At 35.1% G+C, this 15,623-nt stretch overlaps 1 protein-coding gene across 14 annotated transcripts in view; it reads right to left on the reverse strand.

Moving 5' to 3' along the window:
* KIF1A (kinesin family member 1A) overlaps positions 1-15,623 on the reverse strand; it is a 95,999-nt gene that overhangs the window by 12,449 nt on the left and 67,927 nt on the right. For 4 of the 14 annotated variants that reach the window (XM_072407787.1, XM_072407793.1, XM_072407796.1 and 1 more), the window contains 14 exons: positions 12,982-13,090; positions 12,637-12,703; positions 12,474-12,558; positions 12,121-12,226; positions 11,381-11,407; positions 7,925-7,948; positions 5,896-6,010; positions 5,164-5,297; positions 4,758-4,819; positions 3,559-3,704; positions 2,971-3,183; positions 1,856-1,933; positions 881-1,005; positions 495-632 (listed from right to left, as the gene is read on the reverse strand). In XM_072407787.1, coding sequence (XP_072263888.1) covers positions 495-632; positions 881-1,005; positions 1,856-1,933; positions 2,971-3,183; positions 3,559-3,704; positions 4,758-4,819; positions 5,164-5,297; positions 5,896-6,010; positions 7,925-7,948; positions 11,381-11,407; positions 12,121-12,226; positions 12,474-12,558; positions 12,637-12,703; positions 12,982-13,090 — 1,429 coding nt within the window. The remainder of the gene's footprint in view (positions 1-494; positions 633-880; positions 1,006-1,855; positions 1,934-2,970; positions 3,184-3,558; positions 3,705-4,757; positions 4,820-5,163; positions 5,298-5,895; positions 6,011-7,924; positions 7,949-11,380; positions 11,408-12,120; positions 12,227-12,473; positions 12,559-12,636; positions 12,704-12,981; positions 13,091-15,623) is intronic. The other 10 variants (XM_072407789.1, XM_072407794.1, XM_072407800.1 and 7 more) reach the window with 4 other exon arrangements.

Raw genomic sequence — 15,623 nt, forward strand, 5'->3', positions numbered from 1 at the left:
AATTCCTTGCTAAAGGCATCTATGATTTTCTGTTTAAAGGTCACAGAGAGATCTTTTGATCTTGGTACGATGATGCTACACACATTGAAAGCAATAAGAAGACCAGACCTTTGATAAGGTTTAAATAAGACAGGTTCCAATAGCATACTCCCTAAGAAGGTTGTTGTTTTTGATACCTAATCTGGAACACATATTTATAATTTCACAGTTCTAAAGTGGTGGTAAATGTAAGGTTGTACTTATTATTTTAGATGATTAATCTGCATTTTGGTAATTTAGATTTGATAGTGAATACAATACGTCAAGTGCATGTGTCATTTATTTACCTTTATTTGGAGACACTTTAGGAATGAAGGTTTTTGCCAATTCAAATTTGCTAAAATAATTACAAATTCCAAATTACTGCATTGTCAGTTCTTCTCTGCTATCTTAAGTACAAAATATAGGGACCAGGAAGCAGACAGCGAATTAAGACATATCAGACTTCTACTTACCTAACCCGGACTTCTTGTATATCTGGAACAAACATACTAGTTGGTATCTTGAGCCCTGTACTTGGGGACTTCTGCAGCTCTTTGGAAGGACTTGGAAGATCCCTCACTGGACTGAAAGCTCGCGAAAGTGGCTGGGGACTAGAAATATCACAAGAACAATGTCAATTAAATGCTGTAATATCAATCAAACTGAACAATTTGCTGAAGTTTTAAAATTTCCCCCTAACAAATTCCTGTAAAAACTAAATTATAGGGAGAAAGGCAGGCTTAAATGTCACATGAGAGTATAGATGCATATATTGTGGCTTTATTATATTATAAAATTGTACTTTATTAAATCGCATATAATGTACATTTATCAGAATGTTCGAATACACACAACTGACCTGGACTCTGGATTGCAGTATCGTCCTTCTACCAGGGATGGACAGGTGCTGGATGGTGTAAGAGTTGAAATCCCCATGGCAGGAAGAGAGGGGTCACGTAGAAGTGTAACTGACATCTCAGAAAGCTTAAATAAAAAATGGACAAGTCATTAATGACATTCCTTTGAACAATGTGCCACTTTTAGAACTTTAGTTATGTTCAGAGGACAATAATAAACAGTAACCCATTTTTATAAATCAGACCTTAATGTACAATCTATGGTTTCCCGTAGAATCTCAAAATTGCCTTTAAAACTGTAAAAACTTCTAGTGCCTAAATTGCAACTGATGGTCAGAAAAGCTGACAGTGAAAACTCACAGAAACATTACACATGTGCATTTGTGACATGTCTTTCTTCTGCTTGCCTTAGAAATCCTTAAATTATTTATGTACTAGGTCTCTAGTGTTGTATAACAGCAGGAGGTCCTTTATTTTGATCACATGGGGTGTTTCATACCCTAGAGCAGTATTTATCAACCTTTTTCACGTGGAAGAACCTCTTGAAATAACTTTTAATTACTTAGAGAACCCCCGCTATAATTACTATATCCTCAACTTACATTGAACCGTTCTGTAGAAGCAGGACCTGTATATTCAATTGCTATATATGACTACACCCGTTTATATACTGTATATATATATATATATATATATATATATATATATATATATATGCATATGCATGTATAACAATAGTATGTAAGTGATAATTTTACATGTATGGAAAAGATACCTATGTATTGCTAAGCATTAAGAACCCATTTTCATATTATAGTCTACTTTCCTAATTAGAATTTTGATAAAAATATAGTCTACTTTCCTAATAAAACCATATATACTTAGGTGACACCTATGAGACCTTTGCCTTGGTCTAAGTGATGACTTCAAACAGCCCCCTCTAGAACAATCATGTAATCAGATTGAAAAAGACATACCTTGCTCTCACTAGCGCTTACACACACATGACTATAGGTGTATTCTCTGTTAAACGTGTGAGTGAGCAGGCGGAGACACTGTAAAATTTAAAAAAGATGACCAAATCAATAAAGAACAGAAAACGAAAACTTTTTACAAAGATTGCTATAAATATGACCTTTCTGCATAAACATCCCCCAAAAAAAGATTTTCCAATTAATGCACTGAATGAATACAAAATATTTGAAAGAATTGCACATGGTTTTATTTGTATATGTACAGGTGTACCACACCTTGAACAATAATAACATTACAAGGTAATAGAAAACCTCGGGCTAAATTATTGACTTTCAGTAAAAGAAACATGAACATTCTGTTGCAGATGTCTCCTTTAGAATATTCTTGTTTTGTTAAATCACACAGTAAGTAAAATCTGAATCCCTGATCTATGTATTTGTTCAGGCACTTGGTTTTGCATAGAAGCCAAGAATAAAGATTAGCAACAGCAGTTTCAGTATTTTTCTCAAGACAAAGTTATTTTTAGAAAAACATAATAAAGAACAATAAGAGTTTGTAGTTAGCCTTAACAGGCATAATATACAGTCAGGCTTTATTAATAATTCTAATAAACAGTCTCCCATTCAACCAATATCTAACTGAGTTGATTGAAAATTGAATGTCTATGGGGCTCTCAAAAATACCAATGGCAAGGGCTGATAGGGAGGGTTAGTAACTGGATAGGTTGGTCCAAATCATCACCGAGGACCCAAGTTACATTCCTACCTGACCTGTTTCCAACCTGTGGAACTGATCTTGCATTGTTGCTGCAGTTTTCCTCCTATTGTACCCCTCTAAAGGTTTTGTACAGCTTTGTTGCAGTCAGAAAAAGGGGAACTAATCTCTGATTGATTGTTTCTGATTTCCACACTACTGCATAGCTCTATATCTAACAAGTAAGGATAGGGGCTGCACATTGGTTGTTAGTTTATATAAACTCCACCGTATACAGTAAATGTTCCCTGGTGTAATGGTAATTGGAATTTCGGTGGATTTAGTGGTGAGTTTAGATTACACTGAAAATACTATTCCAACTCATCAAGTAACTTTGATTCATTAGTGCAGAATAGCCACTTACCTTGGCAGCAAGCTCTTTTTGTCTTTCGCTGGCAGTCTCCAGTGGGTTTTCTTCTATTTGTGGGGAGCCTTCTTCCGTGAGCTGCACAAGCTGGCACATTGGACTGAGGGGTGGCATCTCATCACTAGGAGAAGGAGTCAGAGCATCTGTGGCTCCTCTAAGGGTGGATTCCAGTTTCTCCCGAAGAAGCAGGTAATGACGAGTTCGTTCAACCTGAACAATTATAGCAAGAAACGCTATGAATTTGTACCCTGAAATTGCCGAGTAAGCAAGTTTACGAAATTAAGAGGGACTAATATAGCTTTGGTTCAGTTTTTTTTTTCATATTTTTAAGTATGCAAGGTTTAAAACAGTTATATTTGTTTTTATGTATATTTTAGTTCTTGTTTTGATTTAACATTTACACAGGCTTGATGCTTGATTTGAAAGGTACTCTGGACAGGGGAAACTCCCTGGGTTCACTTGGATGTATAATAAAATCTTCAGCTAATGAGCTTTATTTTTTAGGCTTCATTCTTTTATTTTAACATGATGATCCTGCTAGGAAGAATATGAATTCAGCGTAAAGAAAAAAATCGATAGCAATACCTCTTGAAGTAGACTCAGTTTTTCCAACTCCCATTGATGATCGAGGATTAGGCTGTCACTCCTTGGCCTCCAACCTGCAAGGTTCTCTTCACCTCGTACATATGCCACAGATGTGTCCAGTACACGTCTGCGTCTCCTCTGCATCCCTATTATTTATCATAAAATAAATAAAAATAATATAAAAAGACTAGATATTATTGGGCTAGATGCACTGAGGGATAATTATACACAAGTCAGAAAAACAAGACCATCCAGATGATATAAATATGAAGATTCTTTCTTATTCTCTCAATGCAGTAAGCTATTATAACATGATAATTCTTGAGCACTGATAAAACATTATTTTGCATTATTTTATCAAGCAATAGCCAGCCAACTCCACAAACCTTTTAACTAATGCTAGCCAAAATTATAATAATTTCTTCTTTGGGATTGTTTATATCAAGTAGTATTGTAATAAAAACATAGGAATACCTAAAAATGTGTTATGTTTAAGATTTAAAATTCAAACAGGCAAAGAATACCTGCATGTTTATATAATGATTATATAAATATGTTTATTTATGTGTTTATGTTTATATAATAACAATTATCCACTCTCTTCCCACCCAGTTCTGCGGTATTGATCTGGCCATTATTCTTTGTGAGCAAGACCCTATCTTCACCATGGCACATGAGTGCAACTGGAGCTAATATACACCATGGTCGAGGAATGTGGGGCATTAGGATTAAGCATTTTTACTCAAATCAGATAATAAGATATATGTATTTCTGTAGAGACAGCCTGAATAGAAGATTAAAGATTATGATTAAGCTGCTTGAATGAAAAGAGTTATTTTCTGCACGTGATAGGTTTATGAGGTTTACAAAACATAATCCACACATAAATAGCTAACTAAAAGTAAATAATGCTGCAAAACTTTATAATCCTTTGTGTTGTAAAGATATAAAAATTATTACACTATAAATGTCATTATACTGTATGTAGGGTCATGTACAATTAATGTTAACGTGTCTCATTAAACACAATTAGAGAAAGCCAAAACAGTTATCTATTTTAGTAAAGTATTGGGTAAAATTAAAACCAGCTTAATTTGATAGGAAATGGACAATAAAACCTTTAGAAAAAATGTTATAGTGGGTAGTGTATTGGGTAGGTTTTATTTACCAGGAATAGAATACAATAAGTTGCCACTCACCTGGACTGCTGGCCTCTGCAACTCGGCAAAGACTGAGCTCATATACGCCTGTCACACGGTTACTGTACAGAAAGAAAATTAGACAGAAATATGTTTTCAGTGGATGCCATATGTCAGGATAGTTTTGGAACTGATGTAAAGTTCTTCTGATACTTTCTATAGCAGAACACAAAACCCAGAGCCCAGGCTAGCAATCTGGTACCTCAAGTGCTTGATAGATGAGGTAGGACATTTGGAGGTTTCAGTATGAGAGCTGGTGAGCTTCTCAGCCCCAGGCGGGCTGGGTTTAGGAAATGTTTGTAATAATGATAGATTTAGAAAACCATAATTTATCCAGAAAAGAAAATAATAAGTTTTACAGGTCAGGGCATACTCAAACTCTTGAGAATTTATACTTTGAACTCACCTCTCAGAAGCTCGAAGGCTTCCCGTACCAAATAGGTTTCGAATAGAGCGACAAGCTGGTAGTTTGGCATCTCGAGAATAAAAGACCATACAGAAGTCTTTGGTGATCACAGCTGGCTGAGTGCAATTCTCCATCTGTGGAAACAAAATGTATTTTTAAGACATGCTGTAAGACAGTGATACAAATTGTAGATGTTGGATTGGACCACCCTAAAGGTGCCCTCTAAACCCATCTAATCAACAAAGTCAACAGGGGCAATATTGCTTTAATGATCTCTTACCACTTAATGGATATTAGACACATTCATCTAGTAAGCAGATAATGTTATGCACTTGTCATTTTCCACAGTCATTTTGCAGTTATTTCTCTTACAAGGAACTTCTGGAACCAATTTGCTTGGCCCGTTACAGGGGGACGCAGGTGTTAATGTACCATTTTTGTGCCCCCAAAACATTTGGACTTTCAGAGGGCTAAAATAACAAGCCTACATTACTAAAAATTAAGGATTTGAAAACTGATCACTGGACAACTTTTGGGCTCCGATCTACATGGTGATCAAAAAGAACAACTACTGATCTAACTAAAGAACCTTAAAAACACATTTCCTGGTAATTTACTAACTTAAGAGCTGTAGCACAGTGTTGTCCATTTATTTACATGAAGCTCACAATTCATTCCATAATCCGTGAAGCATAGGTACTGTAATGATGGTATTGGTGTCACAAGTCTCACCTCTACATAAGCAGACAGTGTCATATATATCTTCTCTCTGTATGGAGTGACACGATTCAGTAGAAGAGAGTTGTGCATAGAGCTGTCCCATGCCACTTCAAAATGATAGAATGTCCTGCCATGATAGGAATTAATTTATTATACAATGCATGCACATATACACATCTCATATACACATAAGACACACACAGTACACTGGAAACTACACACCAAACCAGCACCAGACTCTGTTTACTATATTGTGTCACCATGTTGGCAGTATTTACACTGAATGGAAGATATTGGCAACAAAAACGAGCCATTGTCCACAGTAACCATCAGAATCCATGTTTTGTTCCTTACATATTAGAAAATAGTAAGTGAAACCGGGTTAGCAAGGACAGCAACCTGTCCTTATTTTGTATTTTTTTCCTAATATTGCTATAGAAACTTTGTTTAATCTATGTACTACTAACGGGAAAAAAAATATTTTTGGAAACCTAATTTAAATTATGTTAGTACTTTAAAGCATATTTGTAAAATATTATAAATGATAGTAAAAAAGTCTAAAATCGCCCATGATCTAATCATGATGGAACATGAGATATCATTTGATTATTGTTCCTTATTTTTGGATGACACTAAGGTCTAGGACATAAGGTACTTTTAGTACTTTATTAACAGTGTGTGCTCATCATTCATCCTGAGGGTTTAAATCCTGATCTGCCTTACCATAGCAAGTAGTTGCATCACCAACTACATATGGGTTAACCCACAAGTGGTTAGAAAATCTCTAGATGGAAATGTATCTATCAGATAACAAATCAGAATTTATAATAAATAATTAATAATATTAGTATATGTATATATATATATATATATATATATATATATATATATAGTATTTGATGAATATACACATATTGTAGATTTACTGCACAGTAAAAAATTGACCTATAGTAAACAAAGCCTTCTGCAAAATACAGCTATTTAGTATGCACCAACAAGTATTACACACTAATCAACCAAACTATTTACTGTATAGTGATACACACTCTAAAATCAGTTTAGCATGGCCTTTGTTTTCCATGATTATATTTATTTACTTTTATTTTTATAGTTGGGGTCTCCTACATCGTGCTAACAATGTTCTTATAATTACCTTAATGTATACAACAGATAGGCCTGGGTAGATCCTAAGGACGGGAAAGCATTTGTTCTAAACAGTTAGCAGGCTAAACATTTCCTCTATCAATACAAAAACAGTATTTTTTTAGGAGGTTTACAATATTCTGCTATGAGAAAACTATAGAATGATCTATGGAGGAAGGGTTTGTCCTGTCCTATTAGTGTAATATATGGGATATAAATCTTTGCTGCAAAACACGCTAAGGACCATAGGTATTATTACCTGCACAGTTCCTTGAAGAAGATCTTATATTTGTACTTGGCACTGGCTGTTTGGCCTGGTACTGATTACTAAATGTGTATCAATATACATCAGTAGAATGTCACAATTTTTTAACAGCAACTAGTAAAACAACAAAAGAGTGGACAGGAAAAAGAGGGCAGATGGGGGATAGAACAGAGAAGCTGGGAAAACAGAAGGGATAAAGGGATCAGATTATGACCTTATTCGGGGTTGAAGGAGACAGAGGTGATGAAAAGATGAATGACAACAATGGATCACACTGAAGTAGGAAAAACAAGAAGGTCATCTGGAAATGTCAGTTTAAGACACTATGGAAGTCAAAAGGTGAGACGTATGGAGGTATAGGGGGAATGATAGATGTCTAGGGCCTAATTAAGGTGATAAATGAACATTATTTTTTCAGGTGTACAACAGTAATGTGAATTCTGAGGTGAGTAGAATAGTTACAACTAGAAATATTCTAAAAATTATTATGCAGTCACAAATTTATTAACAATAGAAAATATTTAGTCAGTGAACAAGCATTGTGGAAAGAGAAGACATAAACAAGAATGTAATTTCTAAAGGGTAAGAGAAGACAGACAATGGGAGGAAGGGCAGAATAACAGAAGTGAGTACCTGGTGCCCAGCACGGAGTGGCTGCTGAAAGTAGGAGCCCCAAATATAGAGTGAGAGAGTGTGAGTGCCAGTACAAATCAATGGTGGGGCATGGGAGGGTCATGTAATGCAATGCATGGAGGGAGAAGAATCACAGTGGACAGAACCAAAAATATTTTATCCTAGCATGCTACCAGGGACTACTAACATAATTGAAACAGTGGATCAATCAATTTTCAGTTGCCTTACAATGCAGTAGTAATGTTTATTAGTGGCTTATATTATAACATAAACATGAATATCGTAATATACTAGTGCTAGGCATCCGTAGATTTGTTGATTTGAACAAAATGAGTTGTGTGGAGCTTACTAAGGCATGTGCTGTTTTTACCTTTGTTAAATTTACTTGTTTGAATATTTTAAAATAAAATAATCTACACCATCATTTGTTTTCCATTGAATATACTGAGCATCTTGCTGATTGAAACATTTGTGGATTTATTCATTGGTCTGTCTATATGAGGAAGAGCTACGCACATGGTTTGCTGATGGCTAGGAGATCCTGTATCATGTTACCAGGAGACATATTGGAGATCCCAAACAGAGGTGTGGATGTTTGGATCCCTTTGGGCCACATGTGAACCCCAGAGGAAAACTTTTCTTTGCTGACCAGTGGAACACGCATGCTACATCAATGATTTATTTCACAGTCCTATCACAGTAACTATCTTTCGGTGAAGGCATTTGCAGTCTCATGAAACAGTTCTAGGATGCATATGTTGGATGGCCAATAAACTTTTAATATGACACTAATATATGCTTTGAATGGATACTCTGGGATAATTATTTACATTGCACCACACCCTAATACTGACAAATACCAAAGAGTTTTCTTTCCCCAACAGGGAAAATTTGAATGGGTTTTATTAGTGCCAAAAACAGTATTAACACTAACAACACAATATATGTTAAAAAACTATTTGTTGCAATTTTTTATACAATAATATAAAAATGTATCACAAAACAATAAATGCTTGCAAAATGCAAATAATGACAATTCAGTAATCAAATGATTTGTAATGATACACAATAACTTTCACAGTTGTAACTTGTAAAAGTTATTGTGTATCATTATTAATCATATCATAATGTTGATATGTGGCACCATCAAAACCCATGCAAATTTTCCCTGCTGAAAGACACTTCTTTTTGGTTGGTTGACCTTGAGCTCAACAAATTCTCCCTTGTTATCTGGCTTATCCCCCCTCACAGAATTTAACATCCTAACACTCCATACTTGCTCCTTATAACTTTATCCATGGAAGAGAACATCTTTAAGCTCCAGGCCAAGTGTTGAAAAGGCTGTGAATTATCATGCTTCTTCCACCTCCTATGATTGGACTATACTATTATCCATTCCTACTGGAAAATTATCCTCAGACGTAACAGTCATATTGCCAATGATTCTGGAGAATCACATTATGAGAACACCTCCTATAATATTACCGTATATAAGGGGGATATGGTGAAAGCAGAAACATAGCATTATCTAGAGTTCTATAAACCCTGGACTTCCATTGTTACTAATACACATGCTAAAGACTGTAGGTAGCAAAACACATTTACTATAGCTTCATTTGGTGTATTTTGGGACGGTCTTTTTAAGCATTTTAGGAGATATGACAGGAACTCATGCTTACATAGTTAGTATGTAACAATTGCTTTCTGGTCATCTCCCAGTAATTTGAGTTTATATGTATTTTTTAATATTAATGTGTATGTATTAATTTAATATTATCTATATATTTTAGAGGTGTTTGTGACTTTACAACGAGGGGTATATAGTTGACCATATAAAAAATATTTCAAAGTTTTGTATGTACTTTTTTATTTTTTTAATGTTTACTTTTTCATTTAAATATATATTTCTCATAAGAATGTTATGCATGTTATGAGGGCTCAGTTATACTGACAAACAGTGAATCTGAAAAGGAGCTATTTTCTCTGTGTTGTCTCTTTAATAAAGTTGATTTGTAAAATTAATGTTGATATTATTGATTGGAATTTTAGTTGGTAATGAGAACTTTCAACTGGAATGTTTCACAGCACCTACACGCACATGTATAGCTACTTTGTGCTGTTATTAGGCACAGTTAAATATATTTATATTTAGTCATTTTGAATAGAACCAATTTTTCGGACAACCATGTTGTTCCCTTGTCTAAGACATGAAAAAAGCTTGTTACATAGTTAACTAATAATTATAATTAGAGATTCTCCTTCTCCATTCTGCATGCATTAGGCCAGGTACTCATGGACATTAATGTCAGGTGTTATATCGTAATAGCCCATCAAGTGAGGGCAGCCATGGTCAAGTAAAAATGTTTAAAAAGATTCTTATACACTTCATTTACAACCAAAAATTTGGAACTAAAACATTAGCATTTGCTGAGCAACTGTATTACTTCGGCATTTGAGACATAATTTAGAAGTTTTTTTTTTGGTGAAAAAGGTTTTATTGATGATTTGCCCATGATGGAAGATGTAACCACTCATCCTGTCCCTGGGGTAGGAAATCAGGCGACATCTTCCAAAACTGGGGCACAGACTACAGTAAAACCAGAAAGAGTTTCTAACATTTGCTCATGCCAATTGAGGCTCGAATACTGCTAGTAGGTCAGCATAATGTCTTTTCAAAACTTGCATTTTCCAAAGGACCTCAATGGCAACGGCAGGCTGCAGAGATGTGTCATATGAGGTTTGCTTTATGCATTTTAAAGTATTTGAAGAACATTCTCAACACAAAATATATACTTTTAAAAGGAATTTACTAGAAATGTAAAGATAAACTCTACACAACATTTATACTCATATACACTTTACAAACCATTCAGCTTGCTGATTTTCCCATACTGGGTAAACTATAGGTGAATAAGCAAGCTGCTTACCTATTCCTTGGAAAGTGCAAAGTGCCTGGGTGTCATATGCTGATAATAACTGAATGCTGAAAAAAAATCTTATTCTCTTTTATCTTCCCTATACACTTGTTTAAATTCAATTACTTAGAACATAATTAAATTAGATTGAGCCAATCAATTAGCATTTTCAAATAAAGGTCAGCAATATGCATCCTCAATTTTTTTTTCAATATAGGTTTCCTTTAATTTTAAAGCCCATGAGTACCCAGCCTTACTTGACAAAGTTTTTACATATCTTCCTTAATAAAAAAGGATCATTTCCCAGGACCAGGGGAGGGATGAAAAGGACAAGATTGGTAAAGGTGGGGCACAACTTCTGGGTAAGAAGGATGTAATTAATGAGCTGCATAAATGATGTAATGGAGGGACAGAAAGAAGAAAATTAACAGCCAGTGGAGATTGGTACAGAGGGAAGGAGAAGACCAGGGCAGAAGAACAGCATAGGGGAAAAGGGGTTAAGCTGAAAAGTAGGTTGAGGAATGATTAAAAAATAAAATACCTAGGTGTGTCAGAATCAAGAAACTGCCTGAAACACAAATAATGAGACATTAGTGTTTCCATCAGGGCATGGGAATTTTCAGCCCCCAGTGTCCCCAACACATTCATCCAAATATCTACAGCTCAGCCAGTGGACAGGTCTTAGTAAATAAATCTTAAATTCCCTCCTTGTTTGATCCACAAGGGGAACACATGAACCCCATTCTTATAAAGTACAGTAAGTGCTTAAGTGAGGGTAAGAGGTGCCAAAATGGGGAATTCGGAAGATTACATGATTTATCAATGGCAGGTGTAAAAGTGAGAGAGGAGTGAATTGTGCAAAATGGAATATGAATATGTGATAATGTAATCAGGAAGGAAGAAGTTAGAGGTATGACAAAGGGTAGGCTGTGAGTCAGGATTGGAATGACTGGGACCACTGAGGAACAAGGGGATTCATTATAAAGGATAAGGTAGTTGGAAAATACAAGTACAACTCTCTAGGAAGGTGAAAGTCTTGAAATGTTGTGGCTAGAATTAGGTGGACATGTGAGGGAGCAAAGGGAGATTAGCTGAGAGGGAAGCTCATGCTCAAGTTTCTTCTTTTCATTGGTAACGAAGAGACAAAAATCATACACATTCTTTCCATAGACTAAATCCTTCCATCTATCATGTACACATCATCCTTGCTAACAATCCACACTCATTCTTCCCATAATATTGGTTCATTTGTAGCTTCTAAACGTTCATTAAATTGCATACCTGTCACCTCCCTCTGGGGGGCGATACCCTGCAGACAGGATGTTTAAGGACAAGATGTTGGGGTCAATTAAAGATTCGTCAGCTTCTGGTGTATTCCTGATTCTCCCTAAAGCGATAAAACCATAATTTGTTTCTATCTGTTCAAGATACACTATATTTGGAATAAAATGTTTCCCAGGAAAAACATCTCATGCAGCCTAGAAGACTTATTGGCATACTGTGAAAAGGGGATAAGCAGAAGTTCCTGCAGGTAAAGTATTCATGCGTGTCACACCAATTATAAAGAGTTAAAACCTTTGTGACAATTTTTGTCCTCCAGAAGGTGTAACTCATACAAGGAAAAAGATACTCACCTACTACCAGTTCCCGCACCTCAAGCCATTTCAGCTCAGCTCCTGCTTCATGCACAAGGGTCACTGAAATGCGTCTTTGGATGCCCTGCATTAGATAAAATATGTAGTTAAGGAATATAATTTTTTTTTTAATTAGGATGAAAAATGGGAAAAGACATTTTACCTGATGCAGAAGGAATGTACCATGACAAGGTAAGCCAACACCATGATCTACTGCTACAGGTATATAGCTGCAAGAAGGAATTATAGAGTGTTATTGTGAACAGTAAACAGAAATCTCTATATAGGGACATAAAATAAATCTTCATAGAGGTACTAAACTATCTGTACATTATTAAACACACTTATAAACTGCAAACTTCATTTGTTATAATGTAGAAACAAAAGTTTGCTGTATATTGCCGTGCTGTAGTTTGCCTATATTTTAAGATACATATGATTGCCTGAATATCTGTTTTGTGTTCAATGTGCAATTTTAGCTAAACACAAGGAAAATAAAAGAACTCACTCTCCATTTGCCTCCAGCTCACAGATTTGGAAGTATGCCATCAGATCATACTTGCAGTGGCACTGACCGGTACTGGGGACACGCTGCCTTGTTAACTTAGTGGCAGGAACTGAAAAAAAGGATAAATCATAATTACTGTAAGAAAAAAAAAAAGGAAATAAAGTACATTCACTGAAAAAAGTAAATAGAATATATTTATTGGTGATCAAGAATAGGTACTAGGAAAGAACTGTCTTTGGAACAAAATGTGCAATAGTAAGGAGTCACAATAACATTCAAAATTTGTCCCATTCTGAGTGCTCCTGTTCTGGGGCTGGGGATGAAAGAATACATTTGGACATTTGTTCCTATGTAATTATAAGTATAAACATAAAAATGCATTACAAATGACAGATAATATGTAAATGAAAGATCTGGTGACACATGCATGTCATGTCATTCACATTACAATCAGAATATCAAGAAACACATAAAAGCCTATTTTGTGAAGAAGCACAAAGAGCAATGGTGATATACTAAAATGCAGTAATCCTTATATGTAAAAAAATATTTCAATTTGGAGAAGTTGATACATCAAAACACCAAATACTATTTTGTTGGGTTACTGCCATATACACATTGTTCTTTGGCCTAATAAATTAGTCAAATGCAATAATCTCATTAAAGGAAAAATTTCTATGCCTTAGAACTATCTGGAACAAGAAACTAGAGCTTGGTGATGTGGTATCCACAGGCATAATAGCCCCCAATTTTATATTATTGTGACAAAATGTAAAAACGTTAAAAAATAAACTGTAAGTTTGCAGTGCTGTCTGGTATGCCAGGATGTCTTCCCAGAAAATGAAAGGAATGATGATAGACTAATTACATTATTAGCCTAAACTATATAGAACATCTCATAACAACAACCTACAAAAATATATTTTCCAGCTGTTTTATATTTTTATTAAAAAAATGATTTAATGCTGTGAAGATTTTTTTTTATCTATGGTATATCTGCAACTTATAAACCTCTTTATCTACTATATTGGTCCAATGTACAATTCAATTTATATATCTACACACATACACATCTATTGACTACATATACCCTGCATCAGTTTATTGTGTGCTAACAATAGATTCTTAAGCCCTGTACAGATGTCCAATGGACACCAAATGATTGTCAATGAACATGATCGTTCATGATCCTTACCAAAGACAGATGAATGAATATGCACAGTATGCACAGAGTTGTTCTGTTTCATATTGAGTGGAAGGAAAAGGACGAGCGAGTGGCACTACAATGTGGTCTTCTGCATTGAATTGCACAGCGATTGTTCTCAATTGGTTGTTCTTCAATCTGCCAACTACATGGGGGGACTACTGTATGTATGTCAGATTTTCAGGTGAAGATGACTGTTCACGTCAAGCAAGAATCATCTGATGTGTGTTATTAGCTTAATGGCTTTCTTGTTAACACAGGTGGGTCTCACAATCTTTTGTCCTCTGTGAGAGGACAAAATCTAATGCATCACCTTTCTGTACTGATATGGCCTGTTTCTAGTGATCCACCATACATGTCCCTATTGTTAGGTCTCTGATCAACTTTTGCAGTGTAAAGAAAAAAAATGAATCTGGGCCTTATTAAGGTAGCTTAAAAACTAACATGATCTATTACACCTTCATTAGTTTAAACTAGAGAGTTTCCAAGCTGTTTAACAGGGGTATATTGTAACGATCTGCACAGTTCCGCCCTCTATCTTAAAATGAAAAAACTCAAGAGGCACTCAGAGTTTACACAGTACAAAAGAGTAAATAAAGGAAAGAAGCAGAGCACACATATCACGGTGAGGCCAAAGTGAGTAAATGACCTTATAGGGCTCCACACGCACCAGGTCTCTGTGCCTTCATCACAGCACCAGTCATCCTTAACAGCGAAAGATCTTGTTGTGGTTGTCCCTTTAGTGTATTTAAAAGAAAACTACCTATATGTTCTTCATCTGCAGACAACACAGGAACTAGTGAACTCAGCATATGAAAAGTGGAATGCAGTGCTGGGGGAAGGAATGGAGTGTGCAGGCCTAGGAATTGCACCCATTAGGGTACCATAGGAGGAAGTCAATAGTAAGGTGTTAAACGAGAGATCAGTAAATAGAAAATACCAGGAAACAGAAAAGAATAAGCAAAAGAAGATATATAGTAAATAAGAAACAAAACAAAAATAGAATTGCTTGGTTAAAACATAAATAGGAAATGCACAAATTTACTACAAATGTCTGGCTTTCTTCTGCATTCATTTTACATAATGTACACTGAGAAGAGCACGGAATAGCATACTTTGTATTAGTTAATGCTTATATTTTAAAGATCTGCAACTACTACATGTAGATCCCTAAAGCAAATGTAACTAAAAACCTGCCAAAAAGATTTGCATGTGTCTGTAACAGGCTTACAATAGTTAGTCAGGTTTCTAGCCAAGTAAAATGGGTAGTTTATGAAGTTTTTTCAATCATATCATTACTATGTGCAAAATGTTGGACCTAATCTGATATGTACATATATATATATATATATATATATATATATATATATATACTGTGAATATTTATGTACACAGCCTCCAAAATGCCTCAAAAACTTTTTATAAAAAAAAACTGTAA

This window comes from Pyxicephalus adspersus, chromosome 4, assembly GCF_032062135.1.
Source record: "Pyxicephalus adspersus chromosome 4, UCB_Pads_2.0, whole genome shotgun sequence".
Lineage (NCBI taxonomy): Eukaryota > Metazoa > Chordata > Amphibia > Anura > Pyxicephalidae > Pyxicephalus > Pyxicephalus adspersus.